General features: G+C 44.1%; 2 protein-coding genes across 8 annotated transcripts in view; one reads left to right on the top strand and one right to left on the bottom strand.

The window, feature by feature from the left end:
• The window catches only part of LOC101076482 (membrane-associated guanylate kinase, WW and PDZ domain-containing protein 1-like), a 50,343-nt gene extending 34,937 nt beyond the window's left edge, over nucleotides 1–15,406 (bottom strand). For 3 of the 7 annotated variants that reach the window (XM_029833442.1, XM_029833443.1, XM_029833444.1), the window contains exons 1-2: nucleotides 14,643–15,401; nucleotides 1,393–1,509 (exon numbers count right to left, since the gene is read on the bottom strand). In XM_029833442.1, the coding sequence (XP_029689302.1) occupies nucleotides 1,393–1,509; nucleotides 14,643–14,940 (415 nt within the window). In that variant the 5' untranslated portion in view covers nucleotides 14,941–15,401. Of the gene's footprint in view, nucleotides 1–1,392; nucleotides 1,510–14,642 lie in introns of all 7 variants that reach the window. The other 4 variants (XM_029833446.1, XM_029833450.1, XM_029833448.1 and 1 more) reach the window with 3 other exon arrangements.
• Nucleotides 15,407–23,313: 7,907 nt separating this feature from the next.
• ren (renin) lies at nucleotides 23,314–26,406 on the top strand. The gene is made up of 9 exons (NM_001078586.1): nucleotides 23,314–23,390; nucleotides 23,541–23,688; nucleotides 23,775–23,898; nucleotides 24,628–24,746; nucleotides 24,835–25,031; nucleotides 25,333–25,455; nucleotides 25,534–25,675; nucleotides 25,772–25,870; nucleotides 26,245–26,406. The coding sequence occupies exons 1-9, from the start codon at nucleotides 23,314–23,316 to the stop codon at nucleotides 26,404–26,406; spliced, it is 1,191 nt and encodes a 396-aa protein (NP_001072054.1).
• Nucleotides 26,407–26,896: the final 490 nt, after the last annotated feature.

Below are 26,896 nucleotides of genomic sequence, written 5' to 3'. Positions count from 1 at the left end.
TCAAAGCCTAACGACAGAAGACGGTTATGTCACGCCAGTTTTAAGACCTACATCCGGAGTAACAAGTATGTTGCTGTTATTGTTGTTGTTGGGGCTGTTGTTCATGCGTTCGAAGGAGCTGCCCAGTGCTGTCAGGGTGTCCCACCCCCTACAGGACACCCTGACAGCACTGGGCAGCTCCTTCAGTGAGCGGCTGCTCCACCCTCGCTGTGTGAAGGAGAGGTATCGTAGATCTTTCCTGCCGGCTGCTGTCAGACTGCACAATAAACAGAACAACCGCTAACACAATCTGAATATTATATATTCTGATATGTATATTGTATTCACCCTCTGTTCTATGTACAGGTATACAGAGGCCGAGTATCCATTTATCTGGATTATTGTAAATATCCACCCTCTTTGTATATTCCATTTGATTCTATCTTATTTTTTCCCCTGAGTGCTCTTGTTGCTGTTGTTGCACTGTAAATTTCCCCGTGTGGGACAATAAAGGATCTGAATCTGAATCTGAATCTGAATCTAGACTTTACTTTTCTGATTGCGTAACACCAGCTGTGTTACGCCACAGCTGGACTGAATAATTAACCCCACGTCGGTGGCGGCGGCGATATTGTACGGATGCCTCCACGGGCTTTTCTGAAGCGTTGATTTTGGCCCCTCGGAGCAGTTTGGCAGCGGCAGCCACGTTTTTAAGGGTTAACTCCAGCTATGACCTCACTGCTCAACAGGTCACAATCCAAATCAGAAAAAATGGCGTATTTACAATTTATCTACTATGATAAATGTTGTAATGTTGCAGAGGTAAACGCTCAGGTGTTTTAGATGGATTTATCACCTCCAAGAATCACCGGAAGGTTTATCAGACACATGAGAGACTTTTTTATATCATCTCATGAAGGTTATAATATTTAAGGCAGCGGGGGAAGGGGGGGGTCCAGAACTAGTCTTTAAGGGTCGCGACCCAGCCGGGTTTTGTGTCCCACACATTAGAAACCACTTTCGCCGGATCCTTGTCGACCTGGCAGATCCCAAACCCCGGCTGGATCGCGGCCTTCACGGATTGGGTCTCGGCCGAGGCCGTTCCGTCACGGTCGTGCGACATCTGTAAAAGCCCCACGTGCTCATCACATAATCAGGCGGAAATCTATTTTCAATATATCAGAACATCATAATCCCGGCGGAGTTATCGTCACAGGCTCAGAGAGGAGGATTTACCGCTCACGTGTCTGAGGGAAGCAGAGGGAAAAAAACACAGAACAAGAGAAACGAAAGAGGGGAAACAAGCACGCCAATCTGATCTGGAAGGAGCACCGATGCGAAAGCAGTCGCGCACGTGCCTGTTTACGCACGTGCGCAACGATCGCCTCTTCGTCATCATTTGATGTTACTCACAAGGCACTGCGTGGCGATACAGGTTGGCCCGGATGGTTTTCTGCAGCTCGTGGTCAGGGGAAGACTTCTGGAACCGCAGGCTCAGGTAGCGCTTCAGGTCCTTGTTCAGCTTGTGTCCTGGAAAGAACAAGCACAAGTAAATAAAGGTGGCGTCATTCGGGCCAACGGCCGCGGCGTTTCAAGCGTGGAAATGCTTTCAGGTGCGAAATCAGTAGCAACATCTTTAACTGTTAACAAGGAGGGAAGTAAAAATGGTGACCTAGTGCAATTCTAGGAATCGATGGATAGAAGAGAGCGCTTGATTGGCCGCAGTTCCCAGGCTCCCTCAGCATCCGCCCCGTCAGAGGTGGCGACGCTGTTGGCCGAGTCTGAACAAAGAACCCAGGGCCAGATCACAATGGGGCCAGATGGTCAGAACTCAGTCTCACACCAGGGTCTCATTTAGGACCATTTAATGATCTCCAAATATATCAGCCATGTCTGGCAGAGCGAGCAAGTGGTTCTTGGGGGAGGTGCCATGGCCTGTCGCTGGCCTCCGAATCACAGAGGAGGAGTTCCTCCTCGCTGTGACAGCAGACCAACATGATGCCTGACTTAAAAGGCACAGCAATGCATGTACGACTCGATCGGCTGAGGAGGAAGCGGGAGGTATCTGTCAGTCATCCTGGGGCGGGGTCCTCTGGTGACATCATCACCCAGCCTTATTGATTCTGGTTCATTTTATTGTAATATTTGGATATTTTAGGAACACACACACGCGCATGTGCATGCACACAGACACACACACACACACGGAAATTCAATGCAAGCAAAGCACACTCAGGTAATTGTTACCTAGCAACCATCCAGTGCTGACAACCATCATTATGGTCCCAGCAGCAGCAGTCAGATTGTAAAGAGAAACACACACACACACACACACACACACTTTCAGCTGATGCATCCTCTGCATTGGTGTAAACAAACATCACCTCATCAATAGTGAATCATGACACACATCAATGTTTACAATCGCTATTGTGTCAGTTTGTGTTTACTAGAAAAGAACTGAAAGACCTGCCATTGGGAGCGACCCCCATCGGGGTACATCCAGCTAGCTGAAGACAGACCGCCCAGGTGCCATGCTCCATCAATGAGAACATCATTACTGTTTCAAAGATTCATGAGGATTAAACTCATGTGGATCAGAGATTACAATCACACCAGGGTTTGTGTGTGTGTACACGGGTGTGTGCAGTCCATGTTATGTTGACTCTTTCTCTCTCAATAAATGCTAGTTTGCCACAGCATGAACAACCATCCAGATGTGATGGTTGTGCAGATTACCTTAAATTATATTTTAATTTACAATATCAGCAGGTCTAAGGGTCAGGGGTTCATGACCACTTTATGTCACAAATCATTTTTTGGAGCCTGACTACAATTGTTCTGTAACTGAAAAACAGGAATTGAGTCGATCCCCCAGTAATATGGATCATTTAAGAGTTCAAAGTGTGACAGAGACACTGAAGAGAGAATTCTGTCCCCTTAAGAGCCAGAGAGTGATGGATTTAACCTAAATAAAAGTGGATTACACACATCCTCCAGTCAGCATTACATAACCTTAAATCTAGTTATACATCCCTGTCTCATTTTGAGATGGGGGAGGTGTGTGTGTGTGTTTGTGTGAGTGAGGGAGAGAGAGAGAGGGATCCAAAAAGATAGTGGTTCACACATCCTCTCTATGCATTCTGGCCAGTTAGAGCCAGATGCACGCTGACACAACCATTTTATCTGAAGTAAAAACATGGTGGCTGTTCGACACATCAGCAGAGGATTACACAGCAGCTCCTGCCTGTAGAGCTGCAAACCAGCCAGCATCCCTCTCCTTCCTGCTAATATTGTCAAGAAAATGCAGCTTGAAAGCGCAGTCAGACGACAGCAGAAGTGTGTGTGTTTTGTTTCACCGAAATCGAACCAAAAGCCTCCGTTTCTTGGTGAAAATGTTCACACGCGTGTTTGTGTTTTTCTGCTCAAAGCTGATTGTGATCCCTAACCTGTTCTCCAGCTCAACAGCGCCCCCTGCACCTCCACAGCCCCACCACTGAAGGTGTTCGCTACATAGTTCTGTTACCACAGCAACACTGAGCCAACCAGCAGAACAGCGGCTATAAGCGTAAACGCTATGGGTTGCTGCCCCCTAGTGGTAAATCTACAGCAACAAGCATTTGATGCATAATAAGATGCAGTTGCGCTTTAATCATGTGAAAATAATAAATATAGCCTCATGAAATTTATTTTTATTTATATGTTCTATAATTTAACTCCATATTTTATACTGATCCTAACATACAAACATATTTTTAAAATTTGCAAATTGTTATTTTTTAGATACTAGAATATATAAAAATAGGTATTTTCCATGATGCTACCATCACTGTGTTTGCACATTAATTAAATCAACCAATAAAGAACACACACATGTGGCTTATAGCTACAATTACACCTGCAAACAATCTGAAAACGGAAACAAGTCTGATGATTTTCAGACCACACGTGGTCTAATTGGTTTACATGAGCCAGCACAAGAAATAAAATCTCCAAATTACACCTCCTCTGTGGGAAAAAGTGCAATAAAGTCAATACTCCGCAAATGTTAAGTGACTAATTACTGTAATCAAACTGCAATAGAACACCGGCAATGTTGATGTGGGAACATTCTTGTAAAGTCCAGTTGTCAAGCAACTATTTACACTAAAACACAATTTGACACAAACAACACGGGAAATTAAAATTGGTTGGACGATATCGACACTGGTGACAGACAGGGTGACAGTGCAAGACAAAAATAAATAAATACTAGTGGAGCTCCTGGGCAAGGACCACTGGAAGGCAGCAGCCTTGTATAATTACAGCCTCCAAGAAAAGCCTCACACACCATCACATCTGCAAAGGTTCTGTTTCCACCTGTGTCATCTGGGGTTACCCCGTTCTGATTTAGAGGGCTCCGCTCTGTCTGCATCCTCTCTGTCTACAGCGGCAAATTGTGACCATTACAGCCAATTATGCCAATATGACCCGTTACGGGTTTATTTCCTTCAGGTCACGTTCCAAGCCAGGCCGGGACAGTGTGGCCATCTTTCAACTGAGCACAAAGAGAGAGCACTTCTTCCAGAGCACACAAATTAATGCATTTCCTCCAGAGAAATCAAAATAACAGCAAGAGAATGAACTGGAAATGTTGGTTCTGACACGGTGAATTCCATTGTTTCAGTGGCTTCCTGTGAGTCTCCACACTTCCCGTCAGTCAACAAAGGACTCTCCAGTTACAAATGAGAGTGTTTAACGCTGCATTATCCAGAAATGTAAGGAGAGCTCCATCTGGAGAGATGGACACTGGAAGAGGCAACAGACCGAGCTAATCAAATATCCCTGCTCTCAGAAGTGGCCTCTCTTGGTGTGCTGCAGGGGCAAAAAAAAGGGACCTACCCCAGGAGCCGCACCCCATGGGATGTGGAGATTCAAAATAAAAATCAGAAGTGAAAGTCTATAAAACGTTCTGGTTAAAATCCACCCCTGGGTGGATGCTCAAGGACAGGAAATCACGTATTTTATTGTGGCTGATTTAAAGAGGAGCCCCTCCATGATTCCCCACCCCCACCTAAGGTGGTTATAGCTCCGCCCCTGAGAGTTATCAGTGTATCAGAGGTCACAACAGCTGGTGGAGCAGATACAGTGGCGACACACATTTCTCGGTCATCCTCGCACACACAAGTACGGACATTGAGGCCGTTGATCGGTTACAGTCGCTCAGCAGTCGCCATAGCAGCGGTGGGGAGGGAGAACCGTAATCACGCGGGGCTCAGCTATAAAGTCGTAAAGCCTCTGTTTTGAGACACACCCACAGCTGCTTTGATGGCGTTTGAAAGCTGTTCTCTTTGGGGAGGAAAGGCTGAATCAGAGCGCCACATTCAGACAGTCTGAAAGTCCAATACGATCAACCCAACTGTTGTACTGGCCTTTTATTTTTGTTTGTTTTGTTTGTTTTTTTTGGGAGGGGGGGGCTTTGACAGTTGTCCAACACTTGCAGACTTTAAGCTGCTGTTTTGTGTCCAGCCACATCTGCCCCAGAATTAGCTCTTATCAGAAGCGAGAATGTCGAATTAGCCCTTCATTCCTGCCTGAAATCAAATAATGCCCATGGTTTCACCTCCAGAGTTGCAGGTAGACACTTTTAAAAAGATGATTTTGAAGACGACACATATATTGTGCTTTAGAGGAGGGTTACGTAATTTTTTAAAAATAATGCAATTATATAACGACGTTTCATCAAACCACACAGAAAGAAAAGCTCGACATGTCCGAAACACTCTTAGGAAGCTTCAGAAAACCCCAGCATATGTTAGTTAAATACATCATATTAATAAAACATGCAAACACCATACGAACGCATCGGCACCCATGATTGGGACGTCAAACGTACCGAAAACTACATTTATTCTTCTGGTTTCTGCCAGTTCTGACCCAGTTCTCCACTGTTTTGCTGCTGAGTCAAAATCAGCAGAGCATGATGGGAAAATTATTATGGAAGAAAAAGTCACAGCTGAAAGCCACACACACACACACAGAAGTGCACGCACACCAAAGGCGAGCAGAGGCGGTGTGTTCCGCTCCAGTGCACTGCATCTGTTCAGTGCTATATTTAACCAGAGGAACCCGGGACCATAACAGCTGAGGTGACCAAAGGATGGAGGGAAATAAAGGAGGCAGGGAGGAGGGGGTGATTGAAAAGGATGAGTAAAAGCTCGAGGAGCAAGCGGGACTTTAAAGGAAGTCAATTCTGAATGACGCAAGTAATTCTGCCGTAAACACGAGTGTCCTCAACAAGGACTGAAATATCCAACAAGCTTCCTGCAGCTGGGAGGGACGACATTTCTGGGCTCATCTCCTGTGTCACCTTTGCCCGGTTTGAAAAGGTCAGTCCGGATCCAGTTAAAATCCTCTGCATTTATACGCTCAAACTGCAAACATTCTTACATTCCAAGTTTTCCAGGAGACCCTTGAAACTCCACACTGCACGTTTAAAGTTCTATCTGCCATCATACGCTAGAGCAGGGGTGGGCAAACATTTTGATTCGTGGGCCACAATGGGTTCTAACATTTGACAAAGGGGCCGGACCAGGAGCAGATGGATGGACGGAGTGCTTTGGTAACCTCACCTCATTGGAGAAAAAATACACATCTTGGGATATGGAGAAAACATGTGCTTTAATTTCAAATGAAAATGAAGAGAAGCATTACAACAAAATATCTGACTTTGGAATGAGTCTTAAAACACTTAAAATCAAATGAATAAAATGTGCCTTTTTAAAAAAAATTAATAACCATTTCTATTTTAAAGCACTGAAAGTTCTGTTATCCTTCAGGATATCACCATCACTCTCCTCCTGACTGTCTTTTTTCTAGTGGGAAAACACCAGAATTGCAGTGAAAATTTAACGTTAACAAGGTTTATTCATTTAATTTTTCAAGTTTGGCGGGCCGGATTAAAACGTTTAACGGGCCGCGTGTGGCCCCCGGGCCTTAGTTTGCCCATGCCTGCGCTAGAGGTTCAATTCCAGGTAGATGTGCTCTGTTTTCATATAAAAACACTGAAGCGTGAGGGAACCGCTGCTCTCCATCACTGAGAAAGCAACAAGCATCATCTTTTGTGTGAACACGCATCACTTTTCAGCAGCTGCCTCTATTAAATGTCACTGCCTGCCTCTACACAAAGGCCCCTCTGTGATTAGACTACTCTTTCTCTCACAGGACCCGATGACCACAGGCGGTTGAGACGCGCGGCCCTGTTGTGCAGCTCAGGGTGCTGGCTGGCTGCGGAGCGCGCCTCAGTGCGGCCGATGTGATGAAACATGACTATGTGTTTGGATGAAGGAGTGGAAAAGGAGGGGCCTTCCCCTCTGGGTGTAATAACCACTAATTTGTACCTTTCAGGTTGTAATTAAAGGGCCTCCTTGTGCCGCTCATGTGGCAGCAACGCACTTGAATAGGAAAAGCAACGGGATACCAACTGATATATATGGAACACAGAAATAGCTTTGCTAAGAGAGGTTCTGTATGATTAAGCCTGGAAAAAGAAACTCAAGTAATGAAGAAATATAATAAAGTCTGTGGCATTTTCTCCAGAGTTCATGTTCTCTTTGCACAAAGTTTTCATTTCAGACGTTTTGTCCTAATGATACTTGCTCGATGCTGATATAAAGGCAAAGTGCACGATAAAATGAGTGATGCTTATGCTGAGTATTTATATCATTTAGAAAGAGATTATGTAGAGAAATCCTGTAAAACCTACTTGAAATAAGCAAACACACACACACACACACACACACACACACACACACGCGCACACACACACACACACACTCGTGGGGTGGCCCACAAACATTGTGCTTTCATCACAGTAACACCTCGCAGCATTTTGAAATGTTTGTTTTCGCCCCACACTGGAGGAACTGTTCATGTTACAGTCCTCTCCTCACTCGATGCCCTCGTGATGGCACCTCGGCCCTCAGAGCCGCCAGATGCTGCCTGCTCCTGAGGAACAGCTGCAGCCCAAGGTCACCACCGCACGCCACGAAGAGGCAGGGCCATCACACGAGTGCACGAGAGCAAACCTGAGACAGAAGATGCCTTTTACAGTCAGATTAAAATCTTTTTTTTTTAATGATAAATGCTTTAAATAAACACTCGGCTCCTCCTCTGTCAGAACCTTAAGCTGCAGCTCCAGCGTGACAGCAGAGACAAACCCAAAAACATTATTTGTCTTTTCAGAGCACGATGAGATGTTTGAGTTTAGGCCTTCAAAGTAAGATCAACTGATGAGCAACTGACATCCGCAAGCTCCAGAAGAATCCACGTCCCACTTTATCTAAAGAGTCTAAATTTACCCTTCAGTTCTCCGGAACAGCAGCTGGAAGACAAGCAGCACATGATTTGATAGGCCGAGGCACGTGAAGATCTGAGGGGAACATATTGGTCTGAACAAAGGGGCAGTGAAATGTTTAAGCGCTTGTCGTTACGGGAACTCAGCAGGAAAGCACGTCAGGTTTGGTAGAAGAATTCATCGGAATTTGGCAAGAGAAAGCACTTTTTCAGCCTGAGCACACGGACAGGGGACGAACGGTCCTGCAGGTCTGGTGACTAGAATTTCCTCCCATAAAGTCCAAATCTCATTGAGTTGAACTATTGTCCGTTAACCTTTATAAAAATCATCATCATTTCTTACTTCAACTTTCGGATTATTGATATAGCAAAACCTGGTATTTGCTTCATTTTCTCCCATTTTGTCTTGTTGTCCACTTCTAAGAATCTGATTGGACTGACAGAGGCTAGCCCCGCTAGCCCCGACGTTCTACAACTGTGACTAAGCCAAACCACCATCTTCTGGCCAGTGAAGAGAATATCAGCAGGAGGAAGCCATCTGCTGTGATTTAGACATCCTTTACCCTCCCTGCACAGGTTTGACGGACATGCTTGTCAAGCTAGCAAAACATGCACAGGTGTCTGAACCTGGGGGGGCTTGAAAATGCTGCTCCCTTCCAACTGGAAAGAAACCATCCAGTCCAGCCCTGACTGGCTTTTACTCTGTATTTGTGCTGAAGTCAACACTTTTGCCAACGGTCTATGCAATAATATTGCTACATGTTGAACACTGTCACATTTCCCAGAATCATTCGCTGTCAGCAGACTTCCTGTTTGAGGAAGTGGTGCATTTTCAGTGAAAAGGACATTAATGTTGATTTGTGTTCAAATCAATATTGACAATTCAGCAAGGAAGTGAATGACCATTAAATACACAAACATTTTTGAGTCACAACTAAATCAGCAGATATTTTTTTTACTGTACAGTAAAAAAAGTTAAATCTCATAATTAAAATTCTCTCTATTTGGCCATTTTCTTGAAAACAAATCTCTAAAGTCCAGTTGCAGGATAACATTTTAGCTGGTTTTATAGATTTCAAAGCTGCTTTCACCAGTGTGAACTTTAGCATCAGGGTATCAGATGGGAACGCATCATGCGTTTTATACAATGGTGAACCAAGCGGGGTGGGGTCAGCCTCTCAGGAGCTTATGAGCAACCTGAATCTCTGGAGATTTCAGCGAGGAGGAGGAGGGGACAGATAGGGAGATCAGCGACACGAGAAATCCTCCGAGGATGAGTCGCGACCCTTTCACCTCCGCGGAGCTGCCAGAGTTTACCCACACTGTGTGAAAAGCAGGGTTCTTCTCACTGTTGCACTAAACCATCAAAGGAGCCTCCAGAATCCAGAATTAAGATGCAGTTGTTGGAATACAGCTTGGTAACAGAGGCTCTTTTCGAAAATTAGAATGTTTCTCACAGTAAGTGCTATTTACATCTTAGGAAGGCTGTAATTACTGTGTCTACAAAATATGACAAACCATCAAAACAGACTAAAATAGCTAAAAGAGCTATGATTGAGTAGAAAACAGAGCTTTTACTGGTGTGTAATCCCTTCCAGATGTGTGAATCGAGGAGGAGTACAGCTTAAACATCAGTTTATCTTCAGTTCACCAGTGCATGTGTGCGTGTCTGTGCGCGCGCATGCATGTGTGTGTGTGTGTGTGTGTTTGTGAGAGAGAAAAAGAGAGCTCTCTTGTAGGTTGGACTGTGCATGCATGTACATGTTCCAGCACCAGAACAAAGTCAAATACGATAAACAGAGAGAGGACCTGTCGACTCCCAAATCACTTTTCTGCAACTTGATTCTTTCACTGTTCTGAGGCGGCTTCATCCCGTTCATGTCAAAAACACACAGCTTTGCATCCATTTGATGTTCAGTGATGACGGTGATTCACAGCAACCATGATGGAATGAGTCCACAGCTGAGGAGTCTGAGGTGACAAATGTCATTTAGAATTTCAAAAATGTGTCTTTTATCTCATTACTTCTTAATGGCATCACAATTTAAGTTATTCTTTGCTTGGGGGAAAGAAACTTAATTAAAAATTGAAATCTATATTAGCAGTTAAGCATCAAGGCTATTTTTTCAAATATATGAAATACAGAAAATCCTCTTAATTTTATAATTGAATCAATCGCCATTGCCCAAGATTATCAGCAGTTTCTCCATCTTGATCATGAATCCATTCGACTTCACTTTAATAGCATCTGTTACAAACCCAGAGGAACGCTCCTTTAACAGGAGGAAACCCAGAGCAGAACCTGCAACATCCCTACAAACTCATAAATATCCACAATATCTGTAGCTGATTCGCTCCTCTGCATTTCTCTCCACTCTTGTGGTCCCAAAGCCCGGAGCAAAGTCTTTTAATTACACATCTGTTTGTTCAAGCTTAAATGACACAGGCTGCTCGTGTGTGCCGCTGATTCACTGACGCGTCGCTCCACGCGTTTCAGTTTCAGTGAAATAAAGCTGTAATTCCAAATCTTCTCTCTGTGAAGGACAATGCTGACACTCTGTCAGCATGGTTACGCTAGAAAATACTAAACACGGGATGAAATGTGCACAGAGAACATCTGAAAACCTTCACCGCCGCAGTGTCGAAGGAAAATAGGGAGAAAAAATAACACACAGGGAAGAGGAGCTGCAAAAGTCATCTCGCACTTGACAAGCCTTTCGGGGATAAAAGAAAACATAATCAAGAGTGACAAATCTACATACTTAAGAAATGCAAAAGACTTCAGTTCTGGAGGAGATGTGTGTCAGCAGTCTCCACATCCTCCCAATTTGTCAGAGCTTCTTTACAAAATTCAAGAACGGCCTCAAAATTTCAAACATCGCTGTAATTTTACACGTTTATGAGGCACAAACTCACCTCATAGACCGACGCTAGACACAACTGAATGTCTGAATAGACAAGATAAGAGTCTTTTGATCCCAGACAGAAAAGAAAGATAGAAAAAAGGTAGAAAAGATACATGGATACCACAACACAGCAGAGCACCTCTGGCTCTGTGTCTCAGGAATTCCTGGCATCCAGCAGGACGCCCTGACTCCCTCTGGCTGGACTTGAATGAAGGTGAGGGCTGAAGTGACCGGGGGCCATTTGTTCAGGAGATGAGACCAAAGGCACCCATGATCAGAGGATCTTAAAACACCAAGAATTCTGGGTGCTGGAGGGGTTTAGGCTTCGCTTAAACACACAAACTGACTCGTCCATGAGGGGACGATCACTTGGCTTCATCTACTTTGTATTTCCTTCACAAAACCATGTTGGCCTAATCAAAGATCTATAGCAGGCATGGGCAAACTACGGCCCGGGGGCCACACGCGGCCCGTTAAACGTTTTAATCCGGCCCGCCAAACTTGAAAAATTAAATGAATAAACCTTGTTAATGTTATATTTTCACTGCAATTCTGGTGTTTTCCCACTAGAAAAAAGACAGTCAGGAGGAGAGTGATGGTGATATCCTGAAGGATAACAGAACTTTCAGTGCTTTAAAATAGAAATGGTTATTAATTTTTTTTAAAAAGGCACATTTTATTCATTTGATTTTAAGTGTTTTAAGACTCATTCCAAAGTCAGATATTTTGTTGTAATGCTTCTCTTCATTTTCATTTGAAATTAAAGCACATGTTTTCTCCATATCCCAAGATGTGTATTTTTTCTCCAATGAGGTGAGGTTACCAAAGCACTCCATCCATCCATCTGCTCCTGGTCCGGCCCCTTTGTCAAATGTTAGAACCCATTGTGGCCCACGAATCAAAATGTTTGCCCACCCCTGATCTATAGTGTAGTTCCTCTACACCACCTGACGCACAATCCGAGCACCTTTACTGAATCAGCGCCCACAAAAATCAGCATGGTTCAAAGGTCAAATGTGTGTAAAAGGAGTTCCTCTTTGAACTTTACACTTTGCATAAAATAGGTTGCACAACTACTGGACATACTCACATTTCTGTGCAAGAGTGAGAGCGTCTCAGGCACCTTTATTACATTTACCTAAATGTAGCATAGATACTGCACAAGGTGCAAAGATGAGCGATAGAAAAACAAATAAAAATTAAATATCTCTCATCTCATCTTTTTATTTTTGGGCTGCACCACTATAGCCTGGCTAGCTCAGTCGGTAGAGCATGAGACTCTTAATCTCAGGGTCGACGTCGGGTGCCTCTTTTGCAAATTTCTACAATAATGAACAAGTAGATTCATATTAAGCAAAGATGCCAGAGTCAACAGACATCCAGCAGGTAGCAAACCATAAATATAGAAGAGCTGTTGCATTAACTAACCAAAAAGACACCAGAACAATAAGAAATAACTCCACGAGTCCTTCCTGTTCCATCTTAAACGTTCGAGGCCCCTCTGTCCAACAGCAATCCCTGATGTGGATGTTTTATAAAACCAAGCTGATGCCCCAGAAACTCTGCAGTTTTCACGATTTTCTTCTGCACCATTAAAATTTTGACGAGCTTTCTTAAAAGCATTTCTCCACTATGATTTATTTACCAGCTTGGACACTTTGCCCTGAAGCTTCTGAATGGGCCTGAAAAGTATATAATATTAGACTATAATATTAGACTATAATATTAGACTAAGATATTTGTGTTGTTCTCATTCACAAAGATGCAATAATCACCTTCCTCTCTCCTATTTTTGAGTATTTCTGCTTCTTAATTGTTTTTCGACTGTGGTGTAACTCTTTTAAATCAGTCTGTGTGGAGTGTTGCAATGCACAAAAGTACATTTGTGGTCATCAAATTTAATATTCTAGTCTGGAAATTCAATGTAATTAGTTAAAAAACCATATGTTTATGATGAGGAGCTGGCATGTGCATCATGTGGTTAAATAGGTAGAAACAAACACAGGAGGCTTCGTGTTCACTCCTTAGGGTTGGAATGGAGAAGCTCGCATTATTTCCCAACTCCAGAGCTTAATTAAAAAACCAGAGACAGTGTGACATTCCACCGTTCCGACAGGTATGCTTCAAGTGGGTTTTCTTACTGCATTCTTGCACACCTGTGAGAGTACGAGTCTGTGTGTGTGTGTGTGTGTGTGTGTGTGTGTGCCACAGGTGACCTGCCTAACTGCACACACAGGTAGAGATGTGGCCTGCTGTAATGTGACCCGTGGCTCATTGTGGAGAGGGCGAGAGAGGGAAGGAGACAGAGAGAGAGGGCCCTAATCTCTCCCCACAGCCTGTCATCTCAGCTGGAATGACATGGATCAAAAAACCCAGACAGTCCAGCCTGGGAACCCAAAAGACTGGGAGGCACAATGGAGGTCTTGTGAGCGATCCAGATCCTCGAACAATACCCCCCATTAACAAAATAACCTGCTGACTCGTCTGGAAGAGGCTAATAACTCAAAAAACAATGATGAACACATACAGATGTTAATATGCAGAAATTTTCTAAAGAGGGACAATTTAAAATAACAACAATCTGTTTATGGGTACTAAAACTGCTCAATGGTGCATGCCCAGCAACAGCTGTTCGGCAACGGCAAAGCTGCCTCGGCTCTGAGCTCTTGTCCCAAGGGTCGAGCCTTCGGTGGCAGAGGTCAGTGTTGGCTCTGCAGCCACTAATAGGCAAACAATAAAGCGGCAATGATGCTGCTCTGAAACTAAACAACGTTATGTAAGATAGTTAATGATTTCCCCTGGGAGGAGGCACCGGGAGCTCTGTCAAACATTGTGCAAGTGTGTGTGTATGTGTGTGTGTGTGAGAGAGAAAGAGACAGAGACAGAGAGATTGACATTGACATGTACAAAGTTCAATTATTAAAAAGCTTCTTCACTGAGGAATTACAGAACATAAATATTGACTACACTGGAGAGATCCCCCCCCCCCCCCCCTCACCCCCACCTCCCCCAATGAGCAGATCCTAAGCAATTAACTGCGTGTTTCTCACTTCTTCACTTCATTTTTTGCCTGTAAGATGGAATTGTTGTAATAATCAGGTCGAATTAAAGTGGCTCCAAGAAGGGTTCCAAAATGCGCGCTGGAAGCGCACAGTGCACGTTGGTCCCGGGCCGATAAGAGGCCTGATCTGTCACCCTCAGTGGCTATGGCAACGCTGGACAGATAGGACAGGACTGTCGGAGCAGCTTCATGTCAAAACTCCAGGCTGCTGCGGAGCGAAGAGCCGCGGCCCTATTTCACACGCATCACTCATTTTGGGATACTGTTTCGCCACATGGCAATTTTAAACTACTTCCAGAGAGTTTCCGACACTTGATGCGTTAACCTCAGCACTCGCACGCACGTGCATGTACGCGTCTTACCTTGGCGCACAGTTCTCATCCTGACGGGACCGTTGCAGCACTTAATCAGAGCAAATATGTCATAAAGCGGTAATCCAGGCACGGCCAGCCCGTCCACCTCCAGCAGGAGCTCCCCCTCGCAGAGTTTACCGTCCTGGAAGAGCACCAACTCCTCTCTAACGTGTCCGACGCACGGGAACTCGCCATTCTCAGCCCCGCCGAGCAGCTCCACGTTCAGTTCCCCGCTCGCGTCCGGCACCAATGTGCACTCGTTCACCTTCGTGATCCAGTGGTTCTTTTTCTGAATGACTTTTGCCATGATGACTCGGGCCCAAACCAAAACCCGTTAGATTCACATTGAGGTGTCAGACTGGCCCGCAGCATAGCACAGAGGCAGTCCAGGCAGGCGGAAAAGTTAAGGGGCGTGTGGATGTCACTCCAGGTTGGAACATCCTCATCCGTCTCCAGATCCACGGCATGTTTCTCCTCCGTGCCGAGTACACCAGACTCCTTAGAACAGTTGCTGTTTCCGCATCTTTGGAAATGTCAGTCCTCTCTGCTGGATCTAATCCGCCCTGTGATTGTCCGCTTATTTGCACTCCTGTCCTCATTAATCTCCTTCCTCCCGCGAACTACTCCACTTTTACAACTTTCCAGTATTAAAGTGATCACTTCTCCGCAGCGGTCATGTGGACGGGGTGACCAGCTCATAACCGGCGGCGCCTTTAAGCAGGTAACAAGTCGAGCTCTCCTATTCGCTCTGGCGCCGCGAATGGAGCCGAAGGGGGGCGACGACTGCGCGCATGAGCGCATGCGTCCAGCCGCTGCCCCAGAAGGGGAAAAATCCTTCCCGACCCCACATCTACCGGGACCCACAGCTCCTCCCCTCCCGCGGGGCGCACGCGTTTCCAAAGAGATTACCGAGGTCTGCTCTACAGGACGCCTCCGCGCACGTCTTTACAGTGAAACCGCGCACCATAAAACTCCCACTTTGATGGGCTGCTTGTTTTATTGAGGTTGCTGGTTCAAACTCCTAATCAGCCATAAAAAAATATACGGGGGACACACCTAAAAACTAATTAGTTTTGGAGTGACGCACAAAAGTCCAATTTTTTGTTATATTTAATAAATACTGATGATAATGATAGAAAATGGTCCTACTCTCAGTGCACATTTCCAGAGAAAGACTCCTGATTGTGCTCGTTAGACTCCTCCCTGGACAGATTTTCAGTTTTATTTTAGGTTTCATCAAAAACAGCCTTTGTCGGGGTCTGGTGGTCCAGCTTGGCTGGATCAGGTGAGGCACACATGCGTCTGCCATGAGAAACACAGACTCTGTTCCCTGCCTGCTGAGTGGTGTAGCTGACACTGTACCGAGGGCAGTGGCCTGGATATTGCTGGGTATGAAAGGCGGCTTTCCATCCCATTTCATCTGAATGCTGAGTGCTGGAAGTGCTCATGCTGGACCAACAGTGTGGACAGGACCTCTCCTACCCCCCCATCAAGCAGATTGTGGAAATGTTTGCGCTGGCCCCATTCACATATATTTGTACATATAACTTCACAACAGATCCAACCAACCTTCCCTCTGTGGGCATCGCACTGCCGGTCATATATTACCGACATTCTCTGAGGGGAAAACTTCATAGGCACAATACACGCACCAGGTCTTACACCAGGTCTTATTTCGTGGGTAACTGACTTAAAAAATGTGATGTTTTCCACTAAAGTGCTCCAAGTTGATGGTCCCTTTAAGGCTGAGAATGTGCCAGACCAGCTTCTGATTGGTTAAATGATCTTGTGAGTCACCTGAAAGAAATCAGCCAGGAACTTTGACCTGAGTCATTTGGGAAAACAATACAGGAGGATGTGATTATGTCATCATTAAGAAAAACTACCATACCCACAATGCACTACTTATCCTCTGGGCCAAGTTATTGACCACAAAGGTGCCCATCAGCTCTGGAAAATGTTGGCCATCACAAAGCTCAGGAATGCACAGCGCGATCCCACAAACGCTGTGAATTAAACATTAACAGAAGTCTTCAAAGCATCAGAGCTCTTGTAGGTGACAGCCAACAAACGGTGAAAAGCGTTTAATTGGACCAAACAGGTTTCTGTTTGCAGCATAAATTAATGTTTAATGAGGGGCTATAAAGGACAAACACACATTCCTTCATTTATTCCAGTGTCATGTGACAGAATCAATCTCTCAACCCTTTCAAATGTCATTCAACATTTACATTTGTCAATCTTAAACCCTTAATTCTGAGCTTTGGTATACATTCATGCAGCGGGAGGATTTGGAATTCACATTTAGTGTAGAGTCGTGTTTGTTGAGTGAGAAAATGTGTAAAGCTAACTTCAGCATACATCATGCTTTCTTTATTAATTTTTAAGCAGGCCAGATTCCAGAGGTGATTTAATCGGCTCTTGTTCTCAGTCTACTCAGTCGACCTTAGAGTCTGCGTCCAGTTCTTCATGGTGCCACAGCTTTATTAATCTCTTTCCTTCAATTTCCCTCAATTTTTTGTGAATTACTGTTAAACAGATCACGGTTGGGTTTTGGTGCTCCTCTTTTAGTGGCTGTCCCTCGACACTGGAATTTTCAGCCCTCTGACTTCCTGCTTCTCCCAGACTGGAATCAACATCTGAGCTCTCTGGTCCCAAACCCTGAATAGAAGACAATTCTTCCTCTTCTTCTCCTTCTTCTAGCACTTCATGTACATACATTGATATTGACAATAAAGCCAGTATATGAAAGACTGCGCTGGTGTTACCGTAGCAACCATCAACTGTAGCGCTCTACTTGTTCAATCGTTAATGGTACCTCCCCTCCCAAAACATTTGTCCTAAGTTTACTTTAAAAGATACTTTTGAAAGTAAGCACATTTTCAAAGCCTGTTGCCATAGCAACGTCAGCATCATTTCATGTTCAGAGAATCTGCAAATGTTACAATCTATACAATTTGTGTAAAAACAGGAGCACATATGGAAACTCAAATGATTGTCCCTTTAAAGTATCTGTCCATTGAAGGAGAAGAGGGACCACTTGACATTAGAGAGTAAGTCCCAGGATGTGGAACACACGATGATAAAGCGCCAGGAGATGTCATGCGCGTCTTTCACTGGCTTACATAAGACACACGCTTGGCTACCGGCGTAGAAAACCAGGCCGGCCCCTCTCAGAGTCTTTCCCTTCACTGGTCTTTACCCGTGCAATGTACAACAGAAGCAGACAGTGAGCAGCGCTGAATTATTCAGGCAGCAGCTCAGTGAACATCTACGTTGGCTTTGGACGGAGAATCGATGAAATGAGAAGTGAGAAAGGCCAAAAATCCCAACGTGCACATCCGCACATACAGAATTTTATTCATTTGGGACTGCACTTGTCTTGGAATGTTAGAGCTATTTTTTTCCTGTTGTTTGTTTATTGCAAACAGCCTTTTTGTTCCTTTTAGGACCTTGGGAGGCAATCTGCTTTATCATCACTGTTGATCCATATTTTTAAATGAGCATTGTAAAATTCATCCACCCAAAAAATAATGAGAAAATGAGAAATGAGAAAATCAAATGAGAAAATCATGCTGGGAAATGATCAAAAACAGTCAAAGGAAAGGGAAATGTGATGTGTTTGATGAGAAATCATGAGACTGGATGCTCTCTGACCTGAGGCCCAGTTCAAAAAGCCAAACATGCTGGATAATTGCTCAAGATAATTGCTCAAAGATCCATCAGATGAGTAAAAAAGGTTTAATACTGAGCTCTGGTCTTATCACACATCACATGTTTGATTTGTGTGGGCACAAAGTCACAAACAATTCAAAATCCAACCTATAAATATATCAATAAAAGCACTCTCCCAGTTTATACTTTGATATTAAAGCTAAACGGGATGAAACAAATTCGGAGCAAGTCAGTGAATGTTGAATCTGGGACATTAGATTTGTACGAGAGAGCTTATATTTAGAATACACAGATCAGCAATGATATTGCGAATTAAATAATCAAGTTTGATCACCTCTGGATCCTGTGTTGAACGTGCATGAGCTCAGCTCAAGAGTATTTAAGTTCTACACCGATGCAAAAAACACCCCAACCAAATAAATTAAACTACAATAAATTACCTGGTGATGCAGATATAAACAGTTTTCCTTGTGTTTTCCTGATGAAAGACAACACAAGCTGGTTGGGATATTTGTGAAATAGGTTTTTAGTTTCCACTCTGAGATGAAAATCACCACCGGCGACGTCGGTGATGTGATGTTTATGTGAGTCAGCCTGTTTTGGTCTCCGTGGAGAGGATGTTTGGTGTGTGAGGAGATGGACGCACGCTGACCAGGAAGTCACCAAGCTTTGCAATTAGAGAAGGGAGAGGATATCCTGCACTCACAATCCTGTCACATGACTGACGTAACCACGGCAACGATGACAGATGACTCACTTTAATGCAGTTAAGAGATAACTGTTGTTTTGTTTCCTTACCAGCATGACCATAAAATCATCCAACTAAAACCAGTCTGTTTGTCCTCCCTGCCCCACCTCAACCAGTCCATCGTTCCTCTATGTCCCAGTAAAACCAGTCTTTTTAGCCTCTCTCTCAAGCTCAAACCTATTTCACCTCTTTCATACAAAACAACAGCCTATTTTTCCTCACTGTCCAGATAAACCCAGTTAAAGTATCCCACATATTCACTATTACTAGCCCATTTCACCTCTGTCCCTCTAATACCAGTCCATTTATCTTTTCTGTCCCACTATAACCAGCCCATTTCTCCTCCCTGTTCCACTAAAACAATCCATTTTCTCCTCTCTATCACAGTAAAACCAGCTCATTTATCATCTCTGTTCCACTAAAACCAGTCAATTCCTCCCTGTCCTACTAAAACCAGCCCATTTCACCTCTGTCAGTAAAACCAGTCTATCTCTCCTTTGTGTTCAACTAAAACCATTATCTGTATGAAAACACTCAGTCAGAAATGCTTTCATTTCGAATAACTCATTTTTACTAATTAAAGGATAATAAACATTCAGCAACGTGTTTCTGACAGGAGGGTTTTTATGGAGAAGCTTTTAAATCCCAGTGTTTCCATATAAGCTGTGGAATATCTTCTGAGTGGAAGAAGCTTTGTTTTTGATCAGCCTGACTTTGAAGTACAAAACAGTTGGCTGTGCGGAGCTTTGTACCGCCGCTGCTGCTTTTTATATCAGCTGCCAGAAGTTTGTCTTTATCTTGTGAAGTTGTGCACGGAGCCATAAATACTCGCCAACACACACACACACACACTCACTGAGCAATGTGGACAAATCAGGGGGAGAAAAAAAGAATCATCTATTGTCAGTAAATGAGTGCAGAATGCTAATGGCTTGGTTTAATAAGTTTCAGAATCCTGGAGACATTTGATTTTATCATCTGTGCTTTTTATTCAGTGTTGAATAAAAGCTGATGAGTTGTTAGTGTTGTTAGTGTGCCAGTTTTTATCATGCATTTATTTTACTTTATGGAAATAACTTAGCTCCCTAACCTGCCAAATAACCTCCTAACATTTACCCTGACCCTCCCCTAAACCCAATTCTAACCTCAACCTTTAAAAAGTCCTCTTTGCCAGGAAAATTAGTATTTTGGTACTCATTATCTATCTAGTCAATACGAGGAAACGCGCGCACACACCCTCAACATGAAACAAAGAAGTATTTAGTGAAATGCTGCCCTCTGTTGGTCTAAAATAGCATGGCATGTTTTTTACATTGGAAGCAGCGCACACGCACTGGAAACCCTATTTAATGATAACTTATTTCCACATAACTCTAATTATCTCTAATATCCACAGTGTACTGGTTGGGTGGGGGGTGGGGGGTGAAATATGATTGGGCTGCATGATTTGTTCTTCATTTCTAGTATTTTACCTTTGGCTGTGAGAACATTCCCACATAGTCCCAAGTTTATTGCATCCAGATGGAATTATTGTCCTGTTTTCTCCAATTTAGACTGTAATGGCGGTGAATTAAAAAAAAAAAACTATGCATATAATTACTGAAACTGAATTATGGTTGTCTGTTTTTCTCCTTTTGGTGTTCAAAGAAAGTTGGGTTTTTTTTCTAATTTTTTAAGTTGCCTGATGAGGCAACTAATTCAAGCTCCAATGATCTTTCCTTCATAATTTCTTACTTGGTCGTTCTGGTCTACTTGTTCCATATCACAGGCATGGTTCACAACTCATTTTGCATAAATGCTGCATGACATATAAGTAATGGCTGCATCCCACTGTCTCGATGCACATCAAGCCTCAATTGGATTAGAGGACTCTACAGATAATTACTGATGTAAAGAACATTTCAACCAAAATAAAAATGATTCCCGGAGGTCATTTCACATTTCCCATGGCCAACAGTGGAGGGGAACCATCAAAGAGGTGGGAGGCCAGAAGGGAGTGACGCAAGGCTCCCTCTCGACGGTGTGGGAACGAGGTTTGTTGATCCATTTACCCAAGTAGGTCAAGAGTCAGATGACTGTGAGATTGTCCCCAATATATCAAATCAAAACCTGCGTGGCCTGATTATGATACCAATAGTCCGAAGTTTGGGCTGCTGTGACTTGTTAATTTATGTTGTGTTTATTAGTAGTTGATACAACCTCATCACATTAATGTCAAAAGAGAATTAGCTGCTGTAGGTGTAAAATGTTCGGAGGGTACTCTCTATATTTAGTTCTCGGGAATAAAATATTTGAATAATTATCGATGTGGGCCCCCCTCCATGCTAGAATCTCACCCCACCATCTTGTTATGCCATATGTCATCAATTAAAACCAATCTTTCAGAGGCCAGTGCTAATTTCTAAAGTTGTCTATAACAACAAACACATGGACTGAAAACTCTAGGGAATCTCCTTCCCCCTGGAAGTACTTATTCACCGATCCCAAACTAACATAATTGTTTCCATGGCAAATTAAAGCACCAAACACATTAGATGTAAAGCACACACACAGTTTTACAAACAGCAAAACATAAACATATAAAAAGGAAATCCCACATGTTTGTGTTGAGAAATCCTAAATCAAAAGGGAAAAAAAACATACAAGGTAACATTTGGAATAAATTTGACTTGAGCTGCAAACCAGGCGTGTTTGAGAAAAAACAAGTATCTGTTACATCAAATGGCCACGTGTGACATATGACTGCTCATCTGTGATGTGTCCACAGCCACCTTAACCCTTCAGCCACTTCCTCTTCATTGTTTTGCATTCCTGCACCCACAGAGGAAAAAGGTCACCACCTGACTGGCGGTAACTTTATTAAAGACAGACCTCTTTCCCTTCACTGTCTTTCGAAATGACTTGGAAGTTTTAAAACCAGAAACAGTTGTTGCCACAAAGGTGACCTGCACCCCTCCAGGAACACAAGTCCAACCTACCAGAAAGCACTCAAGCTGTGCCACATTTGAACATGTATATTGCTGGTGTGGCACCTGCGCAAGGTGGTATCGAGGTCTGCAGCCTGGCCTTGCCTTCATGAGTCGAGAATAGAGTTTATTCATGCCTCAACTTTGTGGACAGCAGAAACAACATGGAAAGTACCGTCTGATAAGCAAATCACTTGCAATTTGCATGTCTCCTCTTTTGGTCTCTTCCCACTCTTGAGGGTAACATCTTGAGCTCCTCAACCCTCTGGTGGTTCTCTAACTGCTGCATTTATCTGCCTTTTGAAGCAAAGGCAGTTTTATGAGTTTTTCATGAAAAACATCTGCTCACCTGCTCATCTGCTCAACAGATATTAACATTCTGAGACGTGACAAATGTCATCCACTGCAGCCGTGTTCAAGCCAAAATGAGCCAAAAATCTGTGTAATCAATTTGTGGTAGTCGTCATACGGGCGCACAGGGGTGTCAAGTCAACCTCTGACCTTTGGTCGGGCTGTGTGAGTGCGTGCTTGACGTGGACTCCGGCGTATCTCAGCGCTGTGAGTGGGTGGTTGATACAGACCTCACCCTGACAGGTCAGATACTGTGGGAATCGTCCCGACGGTAAAACCGTGCGAGTCCTCAGATGATTGAGCGGCGCGTCCACTGCCGACAGTGGCACGGCACAAAAAACGAGCGTGCAGCCAAGATCCTATTCCACAATCCAGTCTGTCGCCTGTTTCCTAAGACCTGGAAATTAAATCAGACGTGTATCGACTTGGTAACTGGTCACTTTGACTCAACCCTGAAATATTTGTCCTAGCAGCCCGTTCGACAGAAAAACTACATTTATAGCCGATGAGTCAAAAGTCAACTGTAATTTGTGGATCAGTGTCAGCTCTGATTTTTTTTTTCAAATGATTTGTAACTGAGTTTGTTAAGCAGTGCTTTTCTCTCTCTGAGTTCCCGTAAGAGTTCTCGCAGCACGGTCGGACGAGGTGTCCGTCCTAGTGACGTCAGCAATCTCAGGAGCTTTTTTCTAGAGATCGGAGGTCAGACCAGAGGCCTGTTTATCAGGCTGTGGGACCCACGCAGGACAGTGGATGTTGCGGGTGGGAGGAGGGTAAAGTGACCAAATCCAGCAACGGTCCCAGTCAGGCCCAGGAGGTTGAGCACGACTAACAGGACAGGATTTAAAAGGAGTCACCGTAGCAGCCAGCAGCACAGTGAACCTGAATTAAACCCTGATATATATTCAGCATCCATCACTGGAGTGACATCGCAGAGGTCCCAATGGCACTACAGCTGAGCCACTGGATGTCTTTAGCAGCTCTGTCGCTGGCACTAACGTCGAGCCAAGCACTCAGAAGGTAAGAATCCAAACCTTTACCAGGCGCTGCTGCCACCAAAGGGAAAAAAAAGATCTTAACCTTTTCTTTATGAAAGAGGGTCTGTGTAGGCCTCTGTGTAAGAATAACACATCTGCAAAAGTTCTTTGAAACCCTCTGCTGTGCTTCCAGAATCACGTTGCATAAGATGCCTTCAATTAGAGAAACCCTAGGGGAAATGGGCGTTTCCGTAGAGCAGGTGTTGAGCGAGATGGCAGAGAAGAGCGCGGGTGACGTATTCAACAAGACTGTCCCGACGCCTCTGACCAACTATTTAGATGTGGGTCCTGTTCACATTCCTTCAGGGGTCAGAGAAGTGGGGGGAGCTTCGTGTTTCATCTTGTTCTTGGGCTTCCTCCTCAACAGACTCAGTATTTTGGGGAAATCAGCATCGGCTCTCCTGCCCAGATGTTCAACGTGGTGTTTGACACAGGCTCAGCAAATCTGTGGGTGCCCTCGCAAAGCTGCTCTCCCTTTTCCACCGCCTGTTGTAAGTGTTCCACCTTCTGGCACCTTCTGCATACAAACATTCACACAGATGCAAGCTTGGGTCTGTTTAGACTCAAGATATCAACCTGTCACAGCTGAGATCAATTCTTCTATTTCTGAGAAATTATCACATATGGGTTGTTGTTTTTTTTGTCTCCGTTGCATCACAAGATGAACAATTCCAGCACTGCTGTCACGTCTGATCCGTCACGGGAGTGAAATTTGTCCATCAGGTTTTTTGATCTATAAAATCAGGAGGTTGATTTGAAGTCAATGTGAAACAGTCGAGCAGCAGGTCAGCACAGAGATTCTTTAAGTACTACAACATGCAATATATGATAACCAAAACGAGCTGTGGATCACGCTGGAGGTTTTCTGCTTCACTCCAGCAGTCGACCAATGATAGTTTCCAAAAACCTGGGAAGGGCAGATGCAGCAGACGCTAAAAACCCTCTTATCAGCCTTTTACAACAAGCTCTTCCAGAGAACCTGCCTCTCGGTTGACACAAGTCAGCATGAATTTGCTCTCTGTTAAAGCTACAAAATTAAAGTGTACAACATCATCACAGGCCCACAGGAGAGGCTGACCTGGAGCTACAAACACTTTGAAATCACAGCACTAAGTGGACTAATGTGTGCCTTCAAAGGGTCTTCAAAGCGGAAATAATTTATACTGTACTTTATATGGAAAATGGGTTTTATAAGACTCACTTTACTTGTGAACTTTCAGTTACTCATAACAGGTACGATGCCTCTAAATCACAAACCCATGTGGAAAACGGGACAGGCTTTTCTATTCAGTACGCCTCAGGAAATGTTCGGGGATTTCTGAGCGAGGATGTGGTTGTGGTGAGTTCAGCGCTTCGGCTGTAGGTGTTTAGGAAAGCAACAGTGTCCGACACTCCTTTGTCCGTTCTTTCCTCTTCTTTCCTTGAAGGTTGGGGGCATTCCGGTCATCCAGGTGTTTGCTGAGGCCACCTCTCTGTCAGCCATGCCCTTCGTGTTCGCCAAGTTCGATGGAGTCCTGGGGATGGGCTACCCAAACATGGCAATCGATGGCATCACGCCGGTGTTTGACCGCATCATGTCTCAGCACGTCCTCAAGGAAGAAGTGTTCTCGATTTATTACAGCAGGTGAGGTCGAGAATACGTGTGATGGTTGCATGAGAAAATGAAATGGATGCCACCGAATTGAAGCATCCACAGCTCAAGGTGCATCTTTAATTAAAACTCTTACATTTTACTAGAACATCTGGCTTCAATTTGGTTCTTCCTTTACAAAGAAAATATTTCTGGACATTTTCTCTAAGATGTTCCTGTTTCTGTGCCTGGTTTCAGCCAGTGGGAATTGTTTTATGCTGATAAAGTTCCTATAGTGTTGACAAATCAGAAGAATCACATTCTGAAGGGTGACCAGCTTTGTAACTGTTCTCAGGGATCCAAAACATTCCCCAGGGGGAGAGCTAGTGCTCGGAGGCACAGACCCCAACTACTACACTGGAAGTTTTAACTACATGGGCACCAGAGAGACGGGCAAATGGGAAATAACCATGAAGGGGTAAATATGCAGCGAAGAGGCCACATGTGCGCACCCGAGCCGATGCAGGGTTTCACACCGCGTCTCTCTTTTCTCCAGCGTTTCAGTGGGGATGGAGATGATGTTCTGCACCGAGGGCTGCACGGCTGTGATTGACACGGGCTCCTCCTACATCACTGGGCCGGCGTCCTCCGTGTCTCTGCTGATGAAAACCATTGGAGCGCAGCTGGATGAAAGCGGGGTAATGGCATGCTACGTGCATTCCACCAGCAATAATAAAACACACCTCTCAAATAATCCCACCTGTCTCCCCCCCCCCCCCCCCCCGGTCCTGCAGTATAAAGTCAACTGTGATGCTGTGAAGACATTGCCCAGCGTCACATTCCACCTGGGAGGTCAGGAGTACCCTCTCACTCAGGAGGATTACATTTTGTGGGTAAGCAGGATGAAGAAAGGAAATAATGAGGCTTATGAATTTACAAGAAACCATCTCAAAGTGTTTTTAAGAGGACTCTAACTATCCTGGAAATTCTTCATCCTTTTGCCTATGGAGTTTAATGTAATTTAACGCTTTACTAGATTTAATGTTCTTGTACATAAACCCTGAAATTGATGTATAATGATGAATGCACCTATGACCTCAAGCACCCAGACAAATGTTTTTAATGTTTTCAGGCATGTGTTTAATCACAATTGATGTAGTTGGTGTTCAGTGTGTTAAAATAAGCCTCAGTGGCTTGATTACCCTTTAAAAAAAACATTTAAAGATCACTGTATGTATAACAATGACTTCTCTTTATTTGGATCTAGCAATCGCAGATCGAGGGGGATGTCTGCATCGTTACCTTCCGAGGTCTGGACATCCCTCCCCCCGTGGGTCCCATCTGGATTTTGGGAGCCAATTTCATTGCCCGCTACTACACTGAGTTTGACCGCCACAATAATCGCATTGGATTCGCCACAGCAGTCTGACACCGAGTTATTCATCCACCATTTGCTGCCACCCCTTCAGCGTCTTTCTGACTTTTCCCGCATGATCACATCAATGTGGTGAAATTTTAGTGCATTACATTTATATTCTATTTTTATATTTGCACCAAAGACCATGTAAACTGTTTTATTTATACCCACAGACACTGAGTTCCTCTGTATGAGACACATTTATATATCAAGAATAAAAAGTATTTGATTTAGGACTTCATTTTAGTTTCCCATTGTTTTAAAAGTAACTGTCCTAGCATTTCCTTACTGAGCACTTTGTGGAATCTCTGGGTCATCCTGTGTGTAGGCCTCTTTGACTCTCCAGCCCTTTAATTGGATTTGGATCTGGAATCTGGTTGGTTGGAACCCAAATCTTCCTTTGATGAGGTGATCCTTTGTTGGACTGAAAAGGTCAAATTCCTCTTCATTTATATAGTCTTTTTTTAAAGCCCCGAGGTTTTCAACCAAAAATTCAGTGGCA

This window comes from Takifugu rubripes, chromosome 3 (genome assembly GCF_901000725.2).
Source record: "Takifugu rubripes chromosome 3, fTakRub1.2, whole genome shotgun sequence".
In the NCBI taxonomy this organism is placed as follows: Eukaryota; Metazoa; Chordata; class Actinopteri; order Tetraodontiformes; family Tetraodontidae; genus Takifugu; species Takifugu rubripes.
The sequence above is the reverse complement of the archived record's forward strand: the minus strand, read 5'-3'. Positions and strand labels throughout refer to the sequence as shown.

What these genes read in the sequence shown, in the direction of transcription:
- ren (NM_001078586.1), top strand. Translation starts at nt 23,314, where the DNA reads ATGGCACTACAGCTGAGCCACTGGATGTCTTTAGCAGCTCTGTCGCTG. An exon ending in TCCCTTTTCCACCGCCTGTT is followed by an intron (nt 23,899 to 24,627) that starts GTAAGTGTTCCA and finishes GTGAACTTTCAG; the next exon opens with TTACTCATAACAGGTACGAT. An exon ending in CGCAGCTGGATGAAAGCGGG is followed by an intron (nt 25,676 to 25,771) that starts GTAATGGCATGC and finishes CCGGTCCTGCAG; the next exon opens with TATAAAGTCAACTGTGATGC.